The 26,288-nt window shown below is 40.1% G+C and overlaps 1 protein-coding gene across 4 annotated transcripts in view; it reads left to right on the plus strand.

Annotated features, from left to right (window-relative positions):
- SPATA5 (spermatogenesis associated 5) overlaps positions 1-26,057 on the plus strand; it is a 314,315-nt gene extending 288,258 nt beyond the window's left edge. For all 4 annotated transcript variants that reach the window (XM_045018603.1, XM_045018604.1, XM_045018601.1 and 1 more), the window contains exon 16: positions 23,438-26,057. In XM_045018603.1, coding sequence (XP_044874538.1) covers positions 23,438-23,614 — 177 coding nt within the window. In that variant the 3' untranslated portion in view covers positions 23,615-26,057. The remainder of the gene's footprint in view (positions 1-23,437) is intronic.
- The last annotated feature ends 231 nt before the right edge of the window (positions 26,058-26,288 follow it).

Genomic DNA, 26,288 nt, shown 5'->3' on the forward strand with positions numbered 1-26,288 from the left:
GTCCTTCAGTTGTCTCGGCTTTACGCTGCCACTGAGAGTGTGTGAATCAGTGCAACATTGCTCAACCATTTTAAACAAATTCCCAGGCAGTCTTCAACAATCCAATAAGTCCTGCAGCGATACGGGAATGGTGAAAGTGACAGGCAGTGGTCATTGTTGGGAATCATAGTTGTGAACCTACACATGGGCAGGTCAAGACTTTTGTCACTCTGTGTTGACTTGGGGTGAAACTGTAGTTTGGTGAGGCTTTCGTGCTCAGCAGACCACTGTTGACGATTTTCATGATCAAATGTTATGAATAGCATCAGCCTTTCCACTTTGTGTTTCTAGATCTAATCAAAGCTTTCAACACAGTCAACTGCACTGCCTCTGGAAATTGCTCACTAAATTTGGATGTCCAGTCAAATTATTAATATTGTTCAGCAATTCCACAAAGGCATGGTTGGAAGAGTTTATAGTGATCTAACAGACTCATTTCCTACCACAAATGGGGTGAAGCATGGATGTGTCCTTGCTCTTTAGCCTTTTTGATCTATTTTTTGCTGCAGTGCTAGAGGAAGCTCTCCATGGCTCTTCAAATGGCATCTTTATATGCTTTTGCACTGGCAAGCTTTTAATCTCTCTCATATACATGCAAATGCCAAGGTGATCAAAGTGTTGATCCAGGAACTGCTCTATGCCAATGATTGCAACTTGGTGGCACACTCTGAAGCTGCACTACAAGATCTTAAAAGCAGCAAAGAGTCTTGTGGCACCTTATAGACTAACAGACGTATTGGAGCATGAGCTTTCATGGGTGAATACCCACTTCGTCGGATGCATGTAGTGGCTTGTAACTTACAAACTGCTTTGCTGCTGTGGCTTGTAACTTTGGCCTTAGCGCTAGTCGAATGAAAACTTAGGCTATGTACCTGTCAGCTCATCATCACCTTTGCCAAAATCTACACAAGACGAATATTTCTGACTCAATCTTTGAGTAATTGTAAGTTGACTGCATTGCATGGTGTCACACTATAAGAGTGAGTATCCATGACTTCGAGAAGAACTGCATTGTGCATCTGGAAACACAGCACCAGGTACAGAAATAACATGCAGCTCAGTCAGCACAACCAGGCAAATGGCTTTGTGGTTAGTGTGGTAGACATTATTCCTTCTGAATTGGTCTATGGAGCCATGGGAAGACCCATTCATACAAACTGAGATTGTTGATATCATCTTTGAACTTGGAGTGACTAGTATTATATGAAAGTTGGATGGTTTCTTGTTCACCTTGCCAGTGCCTCTGAGAGAATAGAACTGTAGGTACTGAACTGAAGTCATACCTGCTGAGCACTCAAGTGAATTCCAGGGATCTGCAGTCTCAGTCTGGAGGGAAAGAATTGCAGGAGTCTGTCCAAAGAAAGGTGATTGCTGAAGCTCTGAGTCCTAAGTGGGATGTCGTCAAAGAGGCCGTGAGAGTGTCAGAGGTGAAATTAATTTAGAAACAATTGTCTGCCCTTGCTCTGACGGAGGGAGGGGCAACTGACAACATCATAGGAAAAGAGATTCTTATGATATCATAGGATATCAGGGTTGGAAGGGACCTCATGGCTTACAGCGAATTAAAATCAACAAAAGGGAAATCATCAAGGAGAAATGCAAACAACTGTCACACAGAATCGCCCCCTCAAGGATTGAACTCAAAACTCTGGGTTTAGCAGGCCATTGATTTCACAAAACAAATTGTGTCAATTTCTTGTTTTGATCCACTCCATCTATCTTTTACATCTTAGGCTGACAGCAGACGGTGCAGTACGACTGCCAGCCATCATCATCTCCTGGCTGTTCGCCAGAAGACAGTGCAGTAGGACTGCTAGCCATCGTCATCTCCTGGGTGCTCTGCAGAAGATGGGAATGACCTGGATGAGTCATTCCTATGTCTGCCCAGGTGCCCCGACCAACCTCACCGAGGTCGGCTAAAAGAGCACCCAGGAATACGATGATGATGGCTACCAATCGTAATGCACCGTCTGCTGCCAAAAGGCAATGAGTTGCTGCTGTGTAGCAATGCAGTCCCACATCTGCCGGCACCCAGGAGACGTACGGTGACGGTGAGCTTAGCGGGCTCCATGCTTGCCATGGTATGGTGTCTGCTCAGGTAACCCAGGAAGAAAGGTGTGAAACGATTGTCTGCCGTTGCTTTCATGGAGGGAAGGAGGGAGGGAGAGGGGAGCCTGACAACATGTACCCAGAACCACCCACGACACTGTTTTTGCCCCATCAGGCATTGGGATCTCAACCCAGAATTCCAATGGGCAGCAGAGACTGTGGGAACTGTGGGATAGCTACCCACAGTGCAATGCTTCGGAAGTCGATGCTAGCCTCGGTACTGTGGACGCAGTCCACCGACTTAATGCACTGAGAGCATTTTGTGTGGGGACACACACAATTGACTGTATAAAAATGATTTCTAAAAAATCGACTTTTATAAATTCGACCTAATTTCGTAGTGTAGACAGACCCTTACACAGGTGAAGAGAGGTTAGCTTATACCACTATTATGTTTGTGGGGTCACTGTGATATATTTTGTGCCCATAATATGTAATGCAAGTGTTCTCTATTTTTTATGGTCTGCTGACAATTATCATTTGTTTTTCAATTTTTTTAATTAAATGGAGATTTAATTAGTCCATCTGGGGAGCATAGCACATTTTTCTGCTATAACTTTCCATTATTTCAGAAACACATTACCAGATGCAGATTCCATAAACAAACACATATGGCTGTCATGCATAAATCATCTGCAGGATAAATTATTGCTGATCCCAACTGATTGCATTACTTTGTCTTCCATTACATTATTTAACCCTGGAGTTTTTTAGGAGCTAATGTTTTTTGTGTTTTTTTTAAAGCATACAGCCCAGTGTTTAATTTTCACATTTGTTAAACATATTTTATCCTGCTTGTTTTCATTCAGTCTGCTTTTGTTCATTCTCCAAGAACTGTTGCAAGAGGAATCTTCTTGCACAATTAATATTTCTGAGGTACAGTATGTAGCAGGATACACAGGGTAAACAATTTTCCAAACACCAAAACAGCTCTTTACTACAGGAATAAATTTTAAAATAATAATAAGCCAAATTCTCTGCTGTCATTGATTTCAGTGGTGTTATGCCAGGAGAGAAATTGGCCTAATAGTGAATAAGATATAAACCTAATGAAAGAAAGTAGTTACTAATATAGGACCCAGACCTGTGTGGTGCTGAACTCTTTCAAATATTGTTACAGCCATTGGGCCTGTTCCTGGTAGAGCACTCGCACCTAACGCCAGATTCATAGTTGCCCCTTGAGCGATCAGTGCTGGTGGAAAAGGGCACAGGGCAGGTGTAAGGCTGCTTTGGTGATTAGTGCTGATGAAGGTCACCGATACACCATGTACAGAGCCTTCTTTCTGCCTTTTTCATAGCATTCCTAGTTGCAAGGTATGTTCTACTGTGTACAGAGGATGTAGTGGAGGCATGGCCGGGGTAGGATGCAATGATTCTGCATCCCTACAGTGGCTGATAGGGGAGCAGGTGCAAGTTTATTAAAATACATTTTTATATGACTGACTCTCTCTTTCTTGGGAGCCTACAACTGTGTATTATATAGATGAGTGTTTTCATCATAAATACACATACTACAATATATTGCCCTTAATGTGTTCAGTGGGTCAGTGTATTTTTGGCTTCAGGCCCCGGCCCAGTTTTGGCTGCATCCCACAAGTTATGCACCGACCTGACTCCATCTACACGGTCTTCCAATCGCAGCCTCCTCCAAGCACAGCTTCCTGGCTCCTGCTGCAGCCTGTTCCCCTCCTCGCCACATCCACTGGCTTCCCCAGAGAGAGATTGCTTCCTGGGTGAGGTTCTTTCAAAGAATTTCCCACCTCCTCCCTCTGTTGGCCAGGGCATGGGATATTTCTGCTTGTCCATCCTGGAGAGTCATTGTTTTGCTGGGAATGGCAATTTCCCATTTATCAGATTCATCACACTACCTTCTAATGGTTAACTGTTCATAAAAAGTTAACTTGAGTTTATTAAGTGCTATTCTGTAAACAAGGACAATATGCTCATCAGGCAGTACATAAACAGTTTTCTATTTTTATACAGAACACCGGATAATAGCTGCACTTGAACATGTGTTTATCAAATTGTCAAGTAGGTTTTTATCTTTGCTTAGAGGACAGAGCATAGTATTACAGAGAGCAGTTTATTCATTCAGACATCCTGCATATTGTGCCTTGGATTTCTCACTCCTATACAAATTCAGTATTGAGACAAAAACCTTCTCATGATTTGTGATTGGATATTTCTGTTTCATTTCTGTCAAAGTGATATTCAGATTGCTATTAGGTGTGGAATACCGTAGAGCAGATTAGCGAACTGGACAGCAAATATATCAGTAAGATTATTTTACTTTAATAGGTCAGTATTTAGCACCTACAGAATTTAGCACTTTCAGTCTTCAGAATGCTATATTAACATTTAACTAAATAATCTTCACAATCCACCTGTGTGTTGGATAGGTATATAGATAGGTAAGTATCACTGACATCCCTATTTTACAGGTGTGGGGAACTAAAACAGAGGAGTTAGGGGCAGATTTTTTAAAGTATTTAAGCACCTAAGGTGCAGACTGGTGCTTAGTGGGATTTGCAGAAGCTCCTAGATGCCCATGAAAATCCCACTAGGTGCCTGTTTGCATCTTTATGTGCCTAAATACCTTTAAAATTCTTGCCCTAAGTGACTTGTTAAAAGCCAAAGAGGGCATTATTACTGGAGTCAAGGATAAGAACCAGGAATTTTGACTTCCAGTTCTATTCTCAGACCACTAGATCCTCATGTTTACTCCATATTTCCCTTTATTAGAGAGAGTGTCTGAAAAGAGGTGATTGATATTTAACTGTTTAATATTTTAATGACTCATACAGAATGCAATAATATGAGAATTATTACTATATTTATTTATATTGTAAGAGTGCCAGGAGGCCCTTGACCCATTGTGTTAGGCATTGTATAAACATATGCAAAACACCAGCCCCTGCCCCAAACAGCTTACAACTCAGGGATGTCACGCAATCACAAATGGGAGGAGGTGGTCCATGCAATTGTGAAAGGGAGGAAAGGTGGTTAAAGAGAATCTTTGTTAAAATGTGTTCCATGTGAGTGTGCTAGGGAATCCATGATACAGAATGCTACTGATGTTGTGCCTCATTCAGAGTAATGTCCTATAAGAGGTAACAATTAATATTTATACTATGCTTAAGATATAAAGCACTATGTAAGTGCTTTATTATGTTTTACTAATGAAGATTCTTTTACTAGTCTTCTGAGCCATCAATACTAGTACAAATATTTTGGCATTAGTTATTTAATCAGACTATGAATACTTGGGATCCCACATAAGAATCAGTCTCTATGGTATGAGGGAGATATCTAGCTTATCAGAGAAATGGGGCCCAAAGATTTGAAATCCAGGAGTGCCTTCCTTTTCAAAAGAAAACTGGTAGTTCTGTGATGTGGAACTTTACGAAAAGTCCTTTTCTTTTAAGAGATGAGCAGATATTAGGGAGGCGGGCAGAGAATTACTCAGAGGTGGTTGTTTTTGGGGTGGAGGGAATTGTCACCTACTCTTTAATAGAAATAGTCCTATTGTTGAGTCTGAAATCTTGCAGAACAATTAAATATCTTAAAGTACCAAGAATAATTTGTCTGCTAGTTGAACACATGCATGGTAAATTCCTCTGTGGGACTTTGCTTAGGCCCCAAATCAGAAAAGCACTTAAGCATCCCTATTCAGGAAAATGCTTAAGTACATGCTTAACTTTAATCATGTGCTTAAGGCTTAGTGACTCCAGTGGAACTTAAAGGTAAGCATATGCTTTGCTGAATAAGAATGCTTTCTCGAAGCAGGGCCTGAAAGAGAGAAAGGTACCTCTCCCCTTTTTAGGTTCCTCTTCTCGTTTCATGTGTGAGCAGCGTAGTTTCCATTTAAATTAAAAAATGGCAAACAACCACATTCTGTGAAAACTTACTAATTCTCTAATTCCATCTTCATGTTCAGTGTTTTTTTGTTAATGAAATTTGGTGCCCTACAAAGACAAAGCGATGAGAAATCCTAGAGGTCTGACAGATGAGTTGACTAGTCATGTTTATATAAAGTCCCATGGTCACACTAAAGACTTTGTTTCCTTGTTTGTTTGTTTTTAAACACTGCCTTAACTACAAATGTTTAATTAGCATAGAATCTTTGTGGTGAAGTGTGATGAGGAAAAGAAAATCCTAAAGATAATGACTTACTGAGTTGCCAGTTTAAATCTAACTGTTGTTTATGCAGTTTATACTGTTACTCTGATACTTATAAAATGTATGGAGAAAGTCAATGTTTGGTGCCTCTTGGTTAATCTAGATTCTTTTTAATTAAGGATGTCTAACATTAGAATGAACTATAAACTGTGATTTAAATAGTTTTAGCAGTTAGTCTAGATCCTCTGAATATTAACAAATAAACACAATGGGATGTACATATAAACGCTGTACTTTAAAATAATTTCTGAATATTTACTTGCTTCATTGTTTGTTTCCCCCACATGCTTGTAACAGTCAAAGTAAGTTCCACTGAAATTTATATTTGTACATAATAATCATAAACTGGCAAATCTCATGTTTTTGCCAGCAGCCCAGTTTATTTTTTGGTTAGTTGAATAAATGATGTGCTGAAAATCAGTCTTCATGTTGCTTACTAGATTAAGCCATAGACTTTGAAATCTTCTGCTGTGATTTATTTCTCTGGCAAGTGATTGTTCCATGAAGCCAAATGGTCAGTTGTATTGTATCTAAAATTATTTAGATTGTAGCTTTCTAGAGATAAGGCAACTAAAATTTTATTAGTTAATAGTAGTGGTGGAATTGATTAAGTGCAGACTTCCTATCCGGATTTCATCTACCTTTCTCTCTGCCACTCCACCAAAGTTTGGGTTATATTTAGGGTTTTGGTTAAGCCTAATTATACAGATGAAGATCAACTCTGAAATTCAGAACTGGGTTCAGATAATGAAACTTCCCCACTCCCATTCACACGAAAGCAAAATTCTGAGGGTGTTCAGATCTACTGTAAACTTTCCTTAAAAGCTTTCAGTTGATGTGGACCTCATTTTAAGACAGAGAATCATCTCATGGAATATCTCTCCTCCCATTAGACCTATAAAGTCCTGTGGTAATTACAGCAGTTACATGGCAGATAATATTAGGACAGTATTTAGCACATTTTTTGTTTTCTTTGTTTCCCAGATGATATATTTCATTAAAGGGGAGGAGCCAGCCCCATCTGACAAGCCAGTTGTTTGTGGATAACAGCAAGTGCTTTGCGGTCCACCAGTTTGAGAAGGATAGCTAGAGCGCTGGATTAGGCACAACTAGAAAATTGTTTTAATAAAGAAATAAAATGATGATCCACTTAAACACTAGCTACATAGCTGGCTTGTCCTCAAGTTGTGTGACTGAACTTATTCCTAAATAGTGGAAGCTCAAAAATGGCAAGATTACCATGACCTGACAATTGTCAGCTATAAATAGATCTCTCACTTCCTGTTTGTTGTCGTCTCTTCTTCCTGCCTTTTGTAGCCCACCCCAAGCTTATCCCTTTCACCAACAGAAGTTGGTCTAATAAAAGCTATTACCTCACCCACCTTGTCCCTCTAATATCTTGGGACCAGCACAACTATAACACTACAAACAGTGTTAGGAATATGTCACTTCCCAAGGTAGAGATCAGCACTTGATACATTTCTGACTTCCATGTATAGTTCTCCTGTTAGTATGTGGTCCCATTTTTAACCTATTTGCAGATTCCCTCGATTATCCCAAATTGCTTTCACATGGAGCTGAGGTTAAGCTTTATTTCTCTTGGCTTGTCCCTTCTGCAGCAGACACTTCCTCTTCACTTTGAAAGGACAAAGCAATGTTCAGCTGCCTGGGCCTGAGCCCAGGATTTGATTTATACATTATTTAATTTCCTTTAGAAAATTGGAAGCAGGACTTTTAGGAATGGAAGTCAGTACTTTTCATTTGTTTAAGGACTCTTTTAGGGCTAATATAATCATCAGTAGTAGATGTGAGCATGATTAGGGTGACTTAAGGTAAAATAAAGAAAATTGAATAGAAGGGAAAAGTCTTTCATAATGGAGAAGGTGCAAAGATTTATAGCCATCTGCAACCTATGCGAGTTGTGAATTGTGGCATTAGAAAAAAATCAAAACAGAAAATCATCAGATTTTGTGTGACATGTTTAAGACACCTGTATCCCTTTATGTAGAGCCCATTATATTACATTTATAATCATTTTTTGAATTTCAGTGGTTTCTGGAACTTAATTTAACCATCTAACTTATTTTGCAGAAATCGTTCAGTTAGTCTGGAGGTTTCCATTAGGGCTGACTCTGCATTTACTCCTGCAATTAGGTCCATGCATGCCGTGAAGTGAGTGCCAAGACTATTTGAAAATTTCTCATGCAACTTAGTCAGGAAATTAAAAATTAACTTTGGGAAGGACGTGATATAATGTTTGGCAGTGAAATTTGAATACTGTGTCCATTTAGGGGTGGAAGGTCTTTGTATCCCCAAAAAAGCAGCATAAATATTTAAATATTTGTTACATAGGATTTTGAATGATCTATAGCAAAGTATCCTGTTGGGGGAACTAGTGGTATACATGTGCATAGCTTTACAATATAACGTGCTTATTGCAGACTTTATTTTAGAGAAACACCATTTAATGAAGGCAAATAAAAGTCCCAAATTGTTTTAGTGCATTGCAATGTGACAATTGCAATTTCAGTAACGGTTTTGTGAAATAATTTACTTCACCGTTAGAAGATTTCACTGTGCCTACACGTACATATTTATTGCCAGAACTATCGTAGTTACAATGTAAATATTGCCAGTCACAGACACCTGCTAAATAGAAAATGATGTCCATTATATTATGGGCCAGATTTTTCAAATTTGAAATGTCATTGTATTCCATAACTTGCACACTCAAAGTCAGCATTTGAACACACATTTCAGATATTTCATGCACACATGATCAGCTTAGACAATTTTGTATGTCTGACGTTAAAAAATTTGGGCATATGTGTAAATAAAGGAAATGTTGGGTGATGCAAACCAACAGAAACCATGAAATCCCAACCTGACATTGACACTTCATCCTTTAAAACATTGCCTTATAGAACGAAAAATGTGCATGATTACCTTGAAGTCTTATGGTCAGCATGGTATGTATTGCAACTTGATATCGGTGGTGGGGATGTGGAGACTTTTTTTTAATCCTTCCTTTCTTTATTAAAAAAAAAAGTTGGGGGGCGGGAGGCAGGCAGACAGAAAACATATAATTGATTCCAGGTTCTATATACAAACCAATGCTTGAACAGGATCTGCTATCAGACTTGCAGCACATTGTTTGTAAGTCTGGGAGTTTTCTTTCTTTTATTTTGTAATTACCTGGGAAGTTGTAATAAGGATTATATTCATTATTTCCTAAATTCTACACACACACCTACCTGCAGGAGCATACACCTCAAAAGCAGTAGTACTAATCTGCTTCCACTGTCTGATAAGGGAGTAGCAAGCCAAAGTGAGTCTATTTAGAGGGGTCCACTCCCTGCTACATGCTGTGTTCCGTATGGCTTCCATTCACATAAGAGCTGGGGGAAATGTGTGCGGGCAGGTTGAGGGAGGTCCAGCGTTCATGGCCAGTTGGTCCATAACTAGGTGGCACCCCCATCTAAAACCCTCATATGGGAGTAGTGATTAAACAGTTGAGTCTTGTGCAACCCATAGACTTCAGTATTGTTACAGAGCAAGTCATGTGGATAAGACACAGGAAAGGGAGTCAGGAAACTTAGGTTCAATTCTGGGCACTGTCACTGATTTGGCACTTGGGCAAGACATGTCATGTCTGTCTCTGCTTCCCTTACCACTTTTTGTCTGTCTTGCCTCTTTAAATTGTTTGCTCTTTGTGGCAGGGACTGTCTCTTACTGTGTTTATATAGGACCTATCATAATCAGGGGGTCTCGATCTTGGTCAGGACCTCTGGGCACCTACTTCAATACAAATAGTAATTACAATAATCTAGAATTTGGGTAGGTCTCCATTTCCCTCACATTTACACAGAGAATCCCTGTGCAAATTTCATTTACTCAGGCCTCATGAGAAGAGTTTGAAATAATATCAATGGACAAAAAGATACTAGAAAGACAGCGTGAGATGAAGATATCATTAGCTTTAACTGACAAGTAAGAAGTTATGGAACTGAGATTACATTGAAACAATAGTAAATAATCTGCATATTCTGGTTAAGTAATGTAGTTTCTCATCAGCTTCCTGTGAGTTGCACCAATCTGATAACTACATTTGATAGGATGGCACTGAGGGCAACAGATCTGCTTTATTGTGTAATGGTATAATTTGACTGCATGTTCAATGTATTTATCAACATTCATGAAAAATGTACTACAAATGTGTAGTGCATGCTTCCACAGAATTATAGATCTTAGAGACAGGTAATACTTAGTGCCAGCATAAGTCACTCAGTCCCCCAGAAAAATACTAGTTATTTTAAAGTGACTGCCTAACCTATATTTGCCTGTTACTAGTGAAGGAACTTCCACTACAGACTTCTATATTCTCACTATTCTGACCATAAAATCATGTTTAGGACTGGCTAGGATTTGGGTTATTCTACAGGGGCTCCCATCTCTTCAGTTTCTCCTTCCACACACAAATCCTGTCTTTCTCTCTTCTCTCCTTCGCCTTCCCTTTCCTCATCTCACTTTACTTTCTCCCCACCCATAGCTGTGAGGACAGAGGCAGTTGATTTTACTTACACAAGTGATGGTAGGTGAGAAAGGGAAAGGTCAATTGGGTCTTCTCTCAGAGCAGGTAGGTAAAGTCAGCAAAGCACTGATCAGCACACGCACACAGTGGACCTTACAATGCTGTATTCAATTTATGACTGTTCCCCAAATATGGCTCCCTCCTGGGCTATGGATTACACAGGTCCCAAAAGCTAGCTCTGCTGCTGTTTGTAATATTTCTTTTTGGGTTTTATTTTTGTTCATTTTTTTGTTATTGGTTGGTACTCTGCATAATTCTGTAGCAGTTCACCTTTTTCAGCTCTTTCTCCACACGTTCCATGTCATCTAAGGCAGTTGCAGCTTCTTCAAGCAGCCATTTCTCTCCAACTTGCTTTCATCCCTATGATGGTGTAGGAGTTTACCCTGGCAGGGATTCTGTTCTCAGTCAGGAAGAAAGGGAGCCTCTCGGCACTGCCACAATGAAAATAAAAATAATACCCATGCATGAGAATGTCCACAGAGAGTGATGAAGAACATTGGGCATCACAGGGTTCTGGCAGGGTCTGGTAGTTGAACACTAAGCTCAATATTATGCCAAACCCTAGCATTCTGTTTGCCCAAAGGGAAATGACTCCCTTCCTGCAGGTTTTCCCCAGGGAAGTTCCCTGGACATTTAGGCATGGGGGAATGGCATATACAAAGGCAAGAGAATTTCTGTTATGGACTATACAACATTTACATTAAGGTCCAAAGACCCTATCTAACTAACCTTTTGCTAACATCCCTCCTCTCCACATATGTGTGCATAAATGGTTAAACAAAAAAGTAAATCGCTGGTATATCATCATTCTCTCATCTATCTATTGGTTTTGTACAGCTGCCCATCATCATAGTATCTGTGCCGTCCTTGTTAAATCAATAGCAATAGTAAAGTTCCTAGTGGATTTAACTGCATTTCTTGCTCTCCTCCCTTTATTCAAGATAAAAACTCTGCTAGTTTTTTGTTTGTTTGGGGGGGCTTTCTGTGCAGGATCGGTGGTAGACAGCCATGGTCACTATTCAGGAAAACAGCCTGCTGCGAAGAATCAGAAACCAGTTTAGACTACTCTCTACTGGGAGTTGTGAGGCTAGTCAGGTGGAAAGGGGAGAAGAGTTTGATCATCTTTATGCCACAGACTTTTCTGTGTTTCTTTTACTGGCTGTAGCAACCCATAGAAATTACTAGAGCACTAGCAGTATCTCGCTCTGTGACACTCTTAGGAGTGAAGGCAGCAAAGAGTCTTGTGGCACCTTATAGATTAACAGACGTATTGGAGCATGAGCTTTCATGGGTGAATACCCACTTCGTCGGATGCATACTCCAATACGTCTGTTAGTCTATAAGGTGCCACAGGACTCTCTGCTGCTTTTACAGATCCAGACTAACACAGCTACCCCTCTGATACTTAGGAGTGAAGGACTATTCCAGGGTGTTCTTTGGTTGTTAAGGAAGAAAACAGAGGGAGGGAGAAATCTCTTACTCTTGACCTACTAAAGAAAGGGCTGCTGTCCCAGTTCCCACAGACAAGTAGGGCATGAGGAACCTTACAAAATTCCTTCTCTTTCTTTGCATGCCTTGTTTGGACAGGAGCCCAAAAGGTCTCAATTTCTTCACCCGGCTGAATTTAAAAAAGGAGTAATCAGACTGGGAGAAGTGAGGCCCAGCTGACTAAACATCAGGCAGCTGCAGAATATTCTGTCTTCCCATGCTACATTATAATATACACTCAGTGTGTCACCTGACATCATGTCAAAGCAAGATGGTCTCCCTATCTCTGCTCCTGAGAAGAGAGCAGTCATAAGCAGCTGTTTAATGCCGTAACTATAATGCCTTTTGTAAGCCAGCAGCTGCAAAGGCTGTTTTTTTCTACATAGCACTAAGATAGCACTCCCTACAGCTATGACGTGTCCTGCAAGTCTCAGAAGATTTTTATTTGGCATAATTCAATCCATCTTGCTGGGGGCATTCAGCATACTAATGGTGGCTCCATGCACACGTTTTCTGCAGTAGTACTGTAAGTGAAAACACACTACATGGTTAATCTCTCTTAATTAAAAAGTGTTTGTATGTGTATGTATAAGTAAAAAAACTATTTTATAAGCCAAGCCTCTAGAAAATCAGAAAGACTATATATATATAAAGGACTGTGTGTGTATATATATATATATATATATATATACATGGCTTCCTGCTCCGCCTCTAAGGAAGGAAGTTAAACTTTCTCACTTAAATATTTATATGAAAATGAAATAATTCTGAGTTTAACTTAATCTTGTATGGAAACACGTGGAGGGTTTTTTGTTTTGTTTTGTTTTTAAGTTGCACAAATATAGCCAAAACTAGAAGTTGGCAGAGAATGCTGTTTAAAAATATTTTGTCTCAGCATGTAAAAACTCATCATGTTACAGAATTCTTTTGTTAAAGGTTCAGCTATGCCATGTCTCTGCCAGAGTGATGGGATCCATATCAACTTTGTAAGTTTTGGAAAGTAACCGGCATTTTGGGCTTGTAGTTACAAAGGTTAAATTGGAATTTACACATTTAATATATTGCTTGGAAAGATACCATGTGTAGTAAGTTTTTAAAGAGACAGTGGAAAAAATAAAGCTTACAACTACATTTAAAAATTCACTCGGGCTGTTAAATCATGCCAGAATGACTAGAAATATATGCAAAGACACTTTTGCATCTACCGTTGAAGATCTTGATTTATTCCATGTAGACTTCATCATACAAACAGTATGCTGTAGTTCCTGGATAGTCCTAGGCATGTACCTCATCTATCTCTTCTGCTCTCTGTGTGTATGTGTGTATATATGTATGTAAGCATCGTAGAATGATAAGTATGACAGATACATGTATATATGTCTATGTACATATACATGTCTATCTCTCTGTGATGTTTACCCACATAAACACAAAGGACCCTAGGTTTTGCAGTGCCGGGTATTTCAAGCTCATTCTCTACCTATAACATTACCCCGCCTCTATATTTCCATAATGACTGCCCAGTTGCCTGTGATCACTCCCTCACCTGTTTGTAGCAACAAAGAGTCCTGTGGCACCTTATAGACTAACAGACGTATTGGAGCATGAGCTTTCATGGGTGAATACCCATTTCGTCTGAATACCGCGTCTGATGAAGTGGGTATTCACCCGTGAAAGCTCATGCTCCAATACGTCTGTTAGTCTATAAGGTGCCACAGGACTCTTTGTCACTTTTTACAGATCCAGACTAACACGACTACCCCTCTGATACTTGTCACCTGTTTGTGAGGTTCTGTGGGCCTGGTGATGACAATACATAGACCAGGAAGCCAGGAGACAGAACTGAAGCACAGATTCCCCAACTGAGAGTAGGGGATGACAGTTGGAAACTCCACAGACATGGAACTCTCATTGTCAGATTATGTGTACAAGTGGTGTGAGCACTTGCAAAACCTATGCTACGCATTTGTCACATAGGCCTACTGCCCTCCTCTCTGTGTGTATAAATGGTTAAACAAAAAAGTGAAGCATTGATTTAATACTAAATATAGAAGCAAGCTTGTAGTAATACAGGGGAAAGCTTTGCCATTCATGATTGAGATTTTTCTCCTCAAGCATGGCATGTTTTTTATCCTGAAGCTCATATTTTGTCCTCCTTTTCTAAACACCAACTTCCAGTCCTTTACTGATCTTATCTAATAAAATCTGTAGTGATGGCAGGTTTTGTTTGTTACATTTCTTCAATCTGCTCTTCTGAACCTGTGTCTGGCTAGCAGAGACTGGTCGGCCAATCTTTTGGATCATGGATGGAGGATATAGATAAATTATACTGTCTGTCCTCTCTCATGTTGACAGGAAATCCTCATCAATCATGAATTGCAAAGTTCCGTCGTCTTTCCTACAAGTCTGGTTTTTCTTTAATAAACTATTCAATGTTATGACTTTTACTGAACTCTTGTTTTTACTAACCAGAAAGAGGAAAGAAGCACCCTGATTTATATAAATCATATTTTATTTAAGCACATTATTGTAGAGGAAAGTATCAAAATAAAAGACCATATGTCTCAAGATGTTGCTCGTGTATTTAGGATGCTGTAGGCTTTATCTTATCTATGAACTTTTACTTGAAGTAGTTAATAACATTTCAAATACATATTATTAAAAACTGAAGTGATATCTATGTGTTGGTCTTAGACACATATGGTCTCCATTACCATAGTATCTGAGAACCTCAGAATCTTTAATGACAGGTTTCAGAGTAGCAGCCGTGTTAGTCTGTATCCGCAAAAAGAACAATTGCAAAAAGAACAGGAGTACTTGTGGCACCTTAGAGACTAACAAATTTATTTCAGCATGAGCTTTCATGAGCTACAGCTCACTTCTTCTATGCATCCGAAGATGCAAATACTGACTTAAAACCTTTAATTTTCAAATATGACACCCATTTCTAGGTACTTTAAAGCATTTTGGTTCAGTCATGTTTTAAAGAAAATTGAGTTTGCATGGCACCTTGATGTACTTTTATCCACTTTTGTATGAAATGCCCAAATCTAGGAATACCTAGTTATTGTTTGAATCAGTGAGAAGCAAAGTTCGATTTTAGCACACAATTAGCACACTCTCTGTCTCCATACCTCCTCCTGTCTGCTGTGCCTGCAACAGTTCATCCTCCAGGCTGCTCTCTACTTTGTGATTTTTTTTTAAGAGTCTTCCATGACAAACTTCATGGGCCTGATTCTCTTCTCACGTAGGGCTTGTCTACATGGTGCATTAATCTGCACTAGCGGGGTGTGGATTCCAGTGTACGCTAGATTGTTGTATGCAGGGGCGGCTCTAGGTATTTTGCCGCCCCAAGCACGGCAGGCAGGCTGCCTTCAGTGGCTTGCCTGCGGGAGGTTCCCGGTCCCACGGATTCGGCGGCACACCTGCAGGAGGTCTGCCGAAGCCGCAGGACCAGCGGATCCTCCGCAGGCAAGCCGCCAAAGGCAACCTGCCTGCCGCCCTCGCGGTGACCGGCAGAGCGCCCTCCGTGGCTTGGCGCCTCAGGCACGCGCTTGGCGTGCTGGTGCCTGAAGCCGCCCCTGGTTGTATGCTTACTGGCCTATGTGGACCCTGCTGGTGTGCACTAAAAGTTCCCTAGTGCACATTAATGTAGAACTGTTTCAACTGAGAATTACTATACTATTCAAACAGTAGTACATTAATGCACACTAGGGAATTTTTAGTGCATGCCAGCAGGATCTGCCTGGGCCAGTCTGGGTGCAACATGCTAGTGCACACAGACCTCTAGTGCAGACTAATTCGCTAGATAGTCATTACTCTGCTTTTACACAGTGGAGTCACTTCTTGTTTACACTGCGGGAGAGGAGAATCAGACATCCTGACTTTGATGGGAGTTTGCATGAGAAAAGACTGAGTAAAAACAGACATCTTGGCCCTCAGGGTTTGGCCCTTGGATTATTCATGTCTTTTTAAAATGTCATTTATGAGTCTTTTTCACTCTTCTGAATGCTGAGTTGGAAAATTGGCACTTCCTTTTAGAGCACCTCGTTAGGTGCACTCCATGCAGAAACAGTCTTTCAGGTAGTCTTCATCCAGGAAGCCCCATAATTTGCACTATTCACAAACCACAGGATACCATTCTGGTTTAGGTTCCTAATCCCTCTTACACACAACCCCTTACAACATCTATTTGGGGGTGCGGGGGAACAAGCTAGAAAGGAAGGAAAAAAGAAAAATGAAACACAGTGTGCAGCCAGCCAATCAGTATGGCAGTTACCCACATACAATCAGCACCAGCTGCAGCCCAATTAAACTCAACATTCACAGGTGTTCCCAGCAGCCTGTGTGTTAACAAAACCACTTTCTTGAAAATACCTCAGACTTTAACACAAAAACTCATTTCTTTTTAACGTTCTTGAAAGCTATTTAGAGCACTTTAAATACAAAGAAGCTGAAAAGGACTTTCAGCCCACTGGAAAGAGTTTGTGTTTAATGCCAAAATGGGTGGGAGTCAGCCAAATTGAATCAGCCAGTTTAACCATTGGTTTGGGGGGAGGAAGGGTTACCCTGAGTGATGCTTATTTAGGAACAGTAACTGGTGCTCATTTTATTTTTAAGATTTAAATCTCTCTATTTTAATATCCATCATATTTGTAATACAGCTATGAGGTCCTGTGTGGCTTTGAGGGGGGTATCAGTTCAGATGGCAAGTGACAATTTTTCTTGTTTCATGTAGTCATTTCATAAACTAGCTTCCTTGGCTTGCATATTAAGATTTGTAAATTAGTTATTTTTCCTCCTGAGCTTAGAGTTCCCTGTGGGTGGTTCAGCTCCTTTGTTAATACCTCATGTTTTTGTTAAACTGCTTTATTAATGTGATGAGAAAGTGAAAGATATTCTGAGATATGATCCAAGCAGGCAGACTAATGTGTAATGTAGTTCTCTATCATCCCATTTAGGAAAAAAAACCCATTTGTGTAAATATTGTTTTAGTTTTAGCTTATAATAGCACTAATAATTTAAGTACTTTTCTGTGTTCCGTATGGGATTAACAGCTTTCGGCTACACCTCAAACCTTCAACTCCTCCTAGCTGGTTACTAATCCCCAGGAAATGTCCTGCACCTCTACAATAATTTCTTAATTACATATTGCCTGGTCTGTTGCTAATTGATTAACCACTTTGTTGTTTCTGACTTTCATTAATGTCTTCATCATTTTACCAGTCAATGCTGCCAGACAAAGAAAATTACTATATTTTATGTTGTATTATAAATACTATAAGTTTGTTGGTAGCTTTACCATAACTTCACTTTTCTGAAGGGGACATCATCATCATCTTATTTTTCATAGCATGTAAAGTCCAGCACACTTGTCTCTTTTGCAGTTGAAGACAGAATAATTGGATTTCCTAAGGAAGACATTTCATATGGGAAATTTCTTTCTCCCACCCAGACTGAAGTTGTCTTATATAATCTATTTATTGCTTTTCTCTGACCTTTGTGCTATTGAAAGGATACATACTTGTACTTGCATGTATTAAATTTGCTCTTTTTACTAGGATGGTGATAGCATGAAGTCATTCATAGTTTGGATTATTTTTCCATACTATTTTGTTGTTCTCATTTGCTCACTTTGCTGTAAGCCTCCCTGAATTTTAGGCCTTTGTGAACAAAACAATATTGGATAAGTGCACAAGAAACCTTACATTACTTCTATTGAAAAAAGCAAATGATTCATTGCATCCATGGTACGCTGAAGAAACTTGTAGTTGCGCTTGTGTTCATCTGTCATCTCATTAGGAAAAATTATCTAGTTTCCATCCACATTTGGTGAGACTCAGGGTAAGGTGTTGAAGAGTGTGGCAGAAATCTATCAAATCCCTTTTCCTCAGAAAGTTAGGGAGTGCCCTTTGCATACCTGAGATTGTGGGAAGTTGTCCAGGTGTTTCTGAAAAATGGGCAGAGTATTTCACATACACTTAACATCGCCCAAACAAATTTAAGATCATGTGTCCCTTTCCAATGTAATCCTTTTGTGTCTCTGAGGGGAAATTTCAAGTGAATTTCCATGTAGTGAAACAAAGTTCCCAGTGGGAGCTCATAGTTTTAAATATGGTGGCAGTGGATTCAAGTTTTCCTGATCTTTTGTAACCTCCTGGAAGTATATCTGCATTTCCCATCAGCCCTGCTTATAGTCTGTTCATGCTGTCACTAAAGAAAGAAGGCTCTGTTCTATGTCACATTGCTTTTCTATCTCCTTCTTGTGATGGTCATTTCAAGATTAAGGGAGAAAGATATTAACATCTTTCTCCTTTCGTGGATAAATTAATGTTCTCTGTCTGTCATTTTTGGAAATGAGAGTCCAGCTCAAGTTGTTTAACAGTTAAAGACTTTACCATTAATGTACAGACACAGAAAATTCTGCCTTTTCCAAACCCAAGACCAAGTTTCCATTTTCCACAGAAACCATGACCAAAACCCTCTTATGTGCAAACAATAGGTTTGGGCACACGAAGTATGTTGTGATGAAAAGCACTGACTGTCATTTGCCTCCATCTCCTAGAAAGTTTTTCTTACACTTCAGGTCAAGAGCTAGATCACAGAGAGTTGCTTTGGGATTCTTAGTGTAGTCTTCAGGGTGTAATTTTTTGACCCAGAGGATTTGATACCTGTATTTCTAGTTGAATAAATTAGACTTTTGCTGAAAATCAGTGGAAGTGCTAAAATCTTTATTTCTGTGAACTGTATTTCAGGTGGTTCTTAGAAAATCTCAGACTAGTTTACATTATACACAGAATAAATATCTATATTACTTCTAGCATCATTTTCCGAATTCTGGAGACTGCTAAAATTGGCAAAATAAAAATTATAAGCATTGCATGAGCAACCACATTTCACTTGCAGTGCATCCAGTCATTTCATATTGTTGTGGTAGATGTCAGCAGGTGGTGCTATTATACATAGTCTTCCAAGTTCCTTTCCTTGGTGTGTGAGCAAGTTTTTACTCTTGGAAGGAATGTTTGTGGTGGTTGGTAGTCTTGATTATACACTATTCTGGCTGGAGACAGACCTGCGCAAGCAGCAGGAGTGTTTACTTTGGGTTCCAATTAGAGTCAATTCTGGAGGAAAAGTTGCTCCCCGGTAACTGGGCATTGGTGATGGGGTGAGATTCCTGGGGAAGAAAATTACCTTACATGCTGTTTGTGACCAGGACTGGTGTATGTGTATAAATAAACAAGTTACACTTAGAATGTACTCCAACTCTGTGTCGCTGATTTCTCCTATACTGGAAGTTGACCTGCAAAGGTTAGGGTTGTCAGGTGTCCTGTTTTCAACTGGAACACCCGGTCGAAAAGAGAGCCTAGCGGCTCCAGTCAGCACCATTGACTAGGCTATTAAAAGTCCAGTTGGCATGGGGCTGCCAGGCTCCCAACCTGGCTCCGCGCAGCTCCCCGGAAACAGCGATGTGTCTCTTGGGTCCTAGGTGGAGGGATGGCCACAGGAGCTCCGTGCACTGCCCCAAGCTAAGCACCAGCTCCGCAGCTCCCATTGGTCAGGAACCATGCCAGTGGGAGCTGCGGCGGTGGTGCCTGTGGGCAGAGGCAGCATGCAGAGCCGCCTGGCTGAGCCTCCTCCTAGGAGCCGAGGGACTCCTCACTTGTGGGGAGTCACCCAAGGTGAGCACCACCTAGAGCCCGCACCCTGAAACTCTACCCGTACCCCAACTCCCTCCCAGAGCGTGCACCCCCTCCAGTGCCCCAACCCCTACCCCAGCCCTGAGCCTCCTCTGGTATCCAAACTCTCTCCCAGAGCCCTCACCCCCTCCTGTGCCCCAACTCTCAGCCCTGAGCCCCCTCCCACACCCAAACTCTCTCCCAGCGCCTGCAACCCAAACCCCCTCCTGTGCCCCAGCCCCCTGCCACAGCTTGGAACCCCCTTCCACACTCCGAACCCCTCGGACTCAGCCTGGAGCCCCCTCCTGCACTGCAAACCCCTCATCCTCTGCTGCACACCTAGCTGACACCCTCCCGCACACAAACCACCTGCCCCAGCCTGATGAAAATGAGTGAGGGTGGGGGAGAACGAGCAACAGAGGGAGAGGGAATGGAGTGAGCGGGGGCGAAGCCTTGGAGAAGGGGCGGGACAAGGGTGTTCAGTTTTGTGTAATTAGAAAGTTGGCAACTCTAGCAAGGCTCCAGATTTCTTCTACTGCTCAGCAGAGGTGCAACACTGATTTCAGAATGGGAAACTAGTGCCTGAAGAAGGGGCAACAATATTATTCAGGGTAGGAAAGAAATGTAATAAAACAATGGCCCATATCCTACAAGGTACATAGAAGGCATGGGGAGGCAGAAATAATGCTCTGTCAGCAGCATTGATTTCCAGCAGATTTCCTGGTGTGTTTCTGCCAGGTTTGGAGAGAAGCTTGCTTCCTGGCTCCTCAACTTTCTTTCAAAAATTCCTCCATCCCACTAGTCCTGCAACTGTAGAGTTTCTGTGGCCTCCTGGTATAAGGGGAGAGCATGCTGTTGAGCCCTCTCTTCCCTTCTACTGGTTCTGGGGTCTGTCTCTTCCCTTTTCTCCTTGTCTCACTCCATTCTGCATCATGCAATCTAATACTAATTGTTCAGGTAGGCAGAGGAACTGGAGAAACTGTAATAATATGTACTTGAACAGTAGAGCTGGGCAAATAATGCAAGTAAATTTATCAAACCAAATTCAATTTCAAATCACTTTTGTGTTCTCTTTCCAGAAGTGTACATAGGGTTGAATTTTACTAGCGAGAATGCTTGTGGGAAGAATATTTTAAGCTTGCACACTTAAAACTTACTTCAAATTTGCTTTCCTTAATCCTCCACTTCACCTACCTGATATTCTAAGTCAGCAATGGACTATAAATCATACCATGTAATTTACATGACCAATCACAGTGGCCCAAATTTTGAATATTGAGCAACAGAAAGCCTTGGAGTACATTAATGTGTTACGGATTTAGTCAAACAATTTTGAATAATAAAAAGTTTGAGTTTTGAATGTAACTAGAAGAAGAGGCAAAATTAATAACTATTTTTGTGAATTATTTGCTTTTCTCATCTGAGCAATTCAAATAGTCCTGAAAACCAAACAAAATTTATTAATTTAGTGGGGTTTGTTTATATCCTATAATTTTCAAATAGTGTGGAGCTTTCTTGCACTGTCCTTAAGAGTAAAACTAGAAATAAAAGAACTCAGTGGCCTTTGGAAGTTAATTATGGTCACTGTTGCTGATATTCTTGGCAGGAGCCTAGAGGCAACATAAAAATCATTGAAAGTATTGGCTGGTAGGCAAATTCCTCCTCCATGTAGCAGTATATCAGTGAAACAGAGGGAGATAAAGTAATAATGTTTGCTTCCTCTTTTTCTAAAGTCTTATTACATCTGCCAAACCGGTGCTCCTCCTCACTCTGCCCTATATTGGAGCTTCCAGCAGTAAAAAATACACAAGCCATTCACCATTGCATTTCTGTTGGTTGAGTGGTATTTTGCTTCAGTAGCTCTAATGTTCTAGATGATTAATGATCATTGTAGGCAGATTTGTCCAAGAAAATCTGTTGTTCTTTGTTTCTCCATTGGTGGATCTGAAAAGACTTTAGAAAACAAATTATCAGCATGTAAAAATGAGTTATTCCATTTGGTATAATGAAAAACTAATGCTGTGTATTAGGGAGAAAAGAGCTGAACTTCAAAGATCCATGTTATTTCAAAGTTCAGGGTGGGTTTTTTGGATGTTGTTTTGGCTTAGGCCTATTTTTAGTCTACAATTTCACAATAGTTTGCTCTCCTTCTAAAGGTTTTATTTAATTTGAAGTAGCTTTATAACTGATAGGAATTGGGAAATATTCCTCTTCTACTAGAAAATATGAGTGTAATGGTGAGGATGTTTACATTAGTTTCTAGAACTTTGCATCTCTGTAAGAAGTTGATGCATTAATTCTCAGCAGTCCTTCAACAATTCAGTGTCTCTGTACTATTGAAAAGCATTAAAATACATAACAGCAGTGTTTTAGCTTCACTGCTCATTAGAGCAGCACAGAATTAATAGTAATATTGTTGTAACTTGACAAAGCCATCTAAATCCGTGCGTGTTTTTTTGTGAAAGCTTCCTAAACATGCTGCTAAATCCTCTAAAAAGCTACTAACGGCTTTGGCAACCATTAGCACAGCATAAGCAGTGGAACTCTTTTCAGTAAGTGAACAAACTGAGAAAATATGCTGAATGGCTGGACAAATGCGTTTCAGCTGGCTCTTTCATTTACAGATATAAGGGTGCAGTCAATATCAATCACTGTTTTCCCTGTTGCACTGGAAATCACAATATCTCTTTTCATTCCGCAAGCTCTTTTCACCACAGTAATGTGTCTTTAGAGTGACACTGGCATCAGTCTGTTTCCGCTGTCTGAAGTCCAGAGAGCTTAAAAACACATTTCAGAGTATGAGACCATAACCCTCTTCCCCTTCTACACTCCTCTCTCTCCTTCCTTCCTTCCTTCTCCCAGCTTTCCTCTCTGAATTAATTGTATTTACTTCTTTCCCAGCTTAGAGTTTAAAGAAGAAAGTAGTCACAGGGATTTGGAGTATCTGTTCTTCTGGTTTAGCGACAGAGACATGTGTCAGATTGTTTGTCACTGATCACTGGATTTTTAATTTATCAGGTTTTGCAGAGAATTTAAAAACACTAGAGCAGCATATGGTAATTAAATTAGAAATAATGGTGACATTATGATTTGAAGTGTAATGGACTGAGGTTTTTAGTTCGATCTATTATAGTTTGATTTTTCAGAGGTGCTGAGCACCCACGACTCCCATTCAATAGAAATCAAGCATTAGAAGCTGGGCCACTGTAAAAACCAGGCCATCAGCATATACTAACGTTCTTCTGTGATGACTTCATTTGCCATGTTTTGCTTCAGATCAGGTTTGGTCTGGAAACAAAGGTGAATTTTCAGATTGAAAAAAAGTGTGTAAATTATTTTTGTTTTTCATTTACAGATAACAGCAGTCTGCAGAGAAGCAGCCCTTCTAGCCCTCCAGGAAGATATACAGGCCAAATGTATTATGGGACGACATTTTCAACATGCATTGAGTATTGTGACCCCTAGAATTCCTGAGTCGCTAAGACAGTTTTATGAAGATTATCAGCGGCAGAGTGGACTACATACACTTTGAGAAATTAATATGTGCATTTTCACACTCATTGTATGTATATGTGTGTGTATATATATATATATAATATACACACACACTCATTTCACCTGTATACAGCAAATTTTCTTTACATTCTTGAGAGTTTAGGAATTTCTTATTGTAAATGGAATGTCTGAAATGAACTCCATTGCAGAAATTTCATAGTAGAAGTCTTTTGTGTTGATTATGAACTATGTGAATGCAGTGAAAATGGTTGAAAATTTTGTACTTTATAATAAAATGGTATAATCTGCATTATTATAATTCAGATTGCTGGTTTAAATCAGTTTTATCTGCAAATACATATCAGTCTGGAAAAAAAAGAACTCTCGATTCAGTAATTTTTAGACTGATCCTTGATCATCTCCTTGAAAAAATTTGCAACAGCAACAAGCGTCCCTACAGTCTTAATCTTTGTGTGTCTGGTTGTCAGTTCTGCACGAAGGAGTAACACAAAGACTGGGAGTGGCATGAATACATGCTGAAAAATATTCTGAAATCTTTGATTTATGACATTCAAAGAAGTTGCCAAACAAGCCTGCCAAACATTCAGCTTTCCTCTCTCCCCCTTCTCGCCCCCCCCACACAAAAAAAGTTAAGGTGTTCCTAATTGATCACAGCACAATGTTTAACTTCAAGTCTTGTACATCTTCCCTTTGCTTATATTATAAGGTAGGAATATAAATTAGAAGGGTACATTAGGCTTGTTATAAAGATTGGGAAAATGGACTATTTCTAATTCGTGGTTAATTTATAACTGTTTCCAGATGTCAGAGAGAGATTTTTTTTAATTAAAAAAAAAATCTGAATATCTTGTTGATTGGGAAAATTGTGTATTTCTTACAGATCTATGTACAATTTTTTCTCTTTATAGAGAAAAAATTGCCTTGGTGGGTTCTGAGCTTATAGGTGGATTTGCTTGCCTCAGCAGCCCTCAGTTTGACCACTTTTGCTAATGGCTCAAACCTGCCATCCACTCAGCTAACCTCATCACTGGCCATCATGGGTCAAATGGAGAACAATCCCCACAGTCTCTATGTCCTACCTAATGGGTCAGGGACAGGCCAGATCCCTTTCCAATTTAGACCTTCCCTTCTGGTGTTTCTCACAGACCAGGTCAACTTCTCCTGTGTCCAATCAGGAGTTGGGCCGATGAGGGGAACCTGGGCCCACACTCTACATCGGTTTCCAGCCCAGGGCCTTGTGAATAGCAGCTGTCTACAGTGTTCCCTGTATTAGTTGCATGACAGCTACAACTCTCTGGGCTACTTCTCCATGGCCTTGCCCAGCACCTTCTTTATCCTCACTGCAGGATCTTCCTCCTGAAGCCTGATCACACTTGAACTCTTCACTCTTCCAGCAGCACACACCTCACTCCCTGCTCCTTGCACACCCACCTACTAACTGATGGGAGGTCCTTTTTAAACCAGGTGTCCTGATTAGCCTGCCTGCCATAATTGATTCTAGAAAGCTCTTAATTGGCTCCAGGTGTCTTGATTAGCTTGCCTGTCTTAACTGGTTCTATCAGGTTCCTGATTGCTCTAGGACAGGCCCTGCTCTGGTCAGGGAACAGAAAATTGTTCATCCAGTGGCCAGTATATTTGCCTTCTACCGGACTCCTGTACCCCACAGTCTGGGTCTGCCACAACATATATGTTGATATTGGTATTTTATCTGATATTTAGTCTACCAAGCACTGTACCTTGATCTGTAGGGGACATGTAAAACATAATGGGAAAAAGTTGAGAGATGTTTATTACTTCTTGATACGGTGCATGTGAGTAAAACTTGAAAAAATGTGCATTTAAACTGGACCACTAAAAATCTTTGAAATTTCCTAGAAAATCCAATGAGTAAAAATACCTAGTTGATAGAACTGATGCAAGTGGCCACAAAAATGGGGGGGTACAGATACAGATTTTTAAACCTATTTCATCACTGATTTGTTTACTGAAACCATGGCAGGTCGTTTCTTGGACATGTATTCTTGTACCTTCAGTAAACAAGCTGACCAGGTAAAATTACTTGCCGGATAATGAGCTATTGTATACCAGATATGACTAGAAAGGCAGATCGATCGAAAGCAATAATTAAAAGGGGGGGGAGCCAAAAGGTGATAAAAACTGAAAGGATCTGACTTTATTTCAACAGGTAATTGCATGGTTTGGCTAATGTTTCTTTCAGCTAAGCGGAAGACCCTTCGGGGTCAAAGCATTAGCCAAATCATGCTGTTACCTGTTGATGTAAAATAGTTTCAGATTTTATCACCTTTTGGCTTATTTTTTGGATTTATTGTTGGTTTTGAAGAATTTGGCTTCTTATGGTAGTTCGATATTTGTTTATGCAAGAGTTTTATGTCTGTTTATGTCCACACCTTCTGTTCTTTTTAAAGAAATAAGCTTTTGATTTTGTTCAGACCATTTCTTTGTTCTGTTTAGTTTCTCTCATTAAATATAATCTTTAAGGGGCCACCCTTACCTTAAAAATCACACATCTGCCCGCTTTTTAACTTACTCTTGCTACAAAAGTTTCAGATTTCTATAACTGAGAGAGATTAGAGGAGGAAAAAAGTTGTTGTGTACTTTTTGTGTTTGGTGGTTAGAACTTAGTCCTAACCTAACACAGTTCACAAATCTGGCCCCTAAATATCTACATG

Source organism: Mauremys mutica, chromosome 5, assembly GCF_020497125.1.
Source record: "Mauremys mutica isolate MM-2020 ecotype Southern chromosome 5, ASM2049712v1, whole genome shotgun sequence".
Taxonomy (NCBI): Eukaryota; Metazoa; Chordata; order Testudines; family Geoemydidae; genus Mauremys; species Mauremys mutica.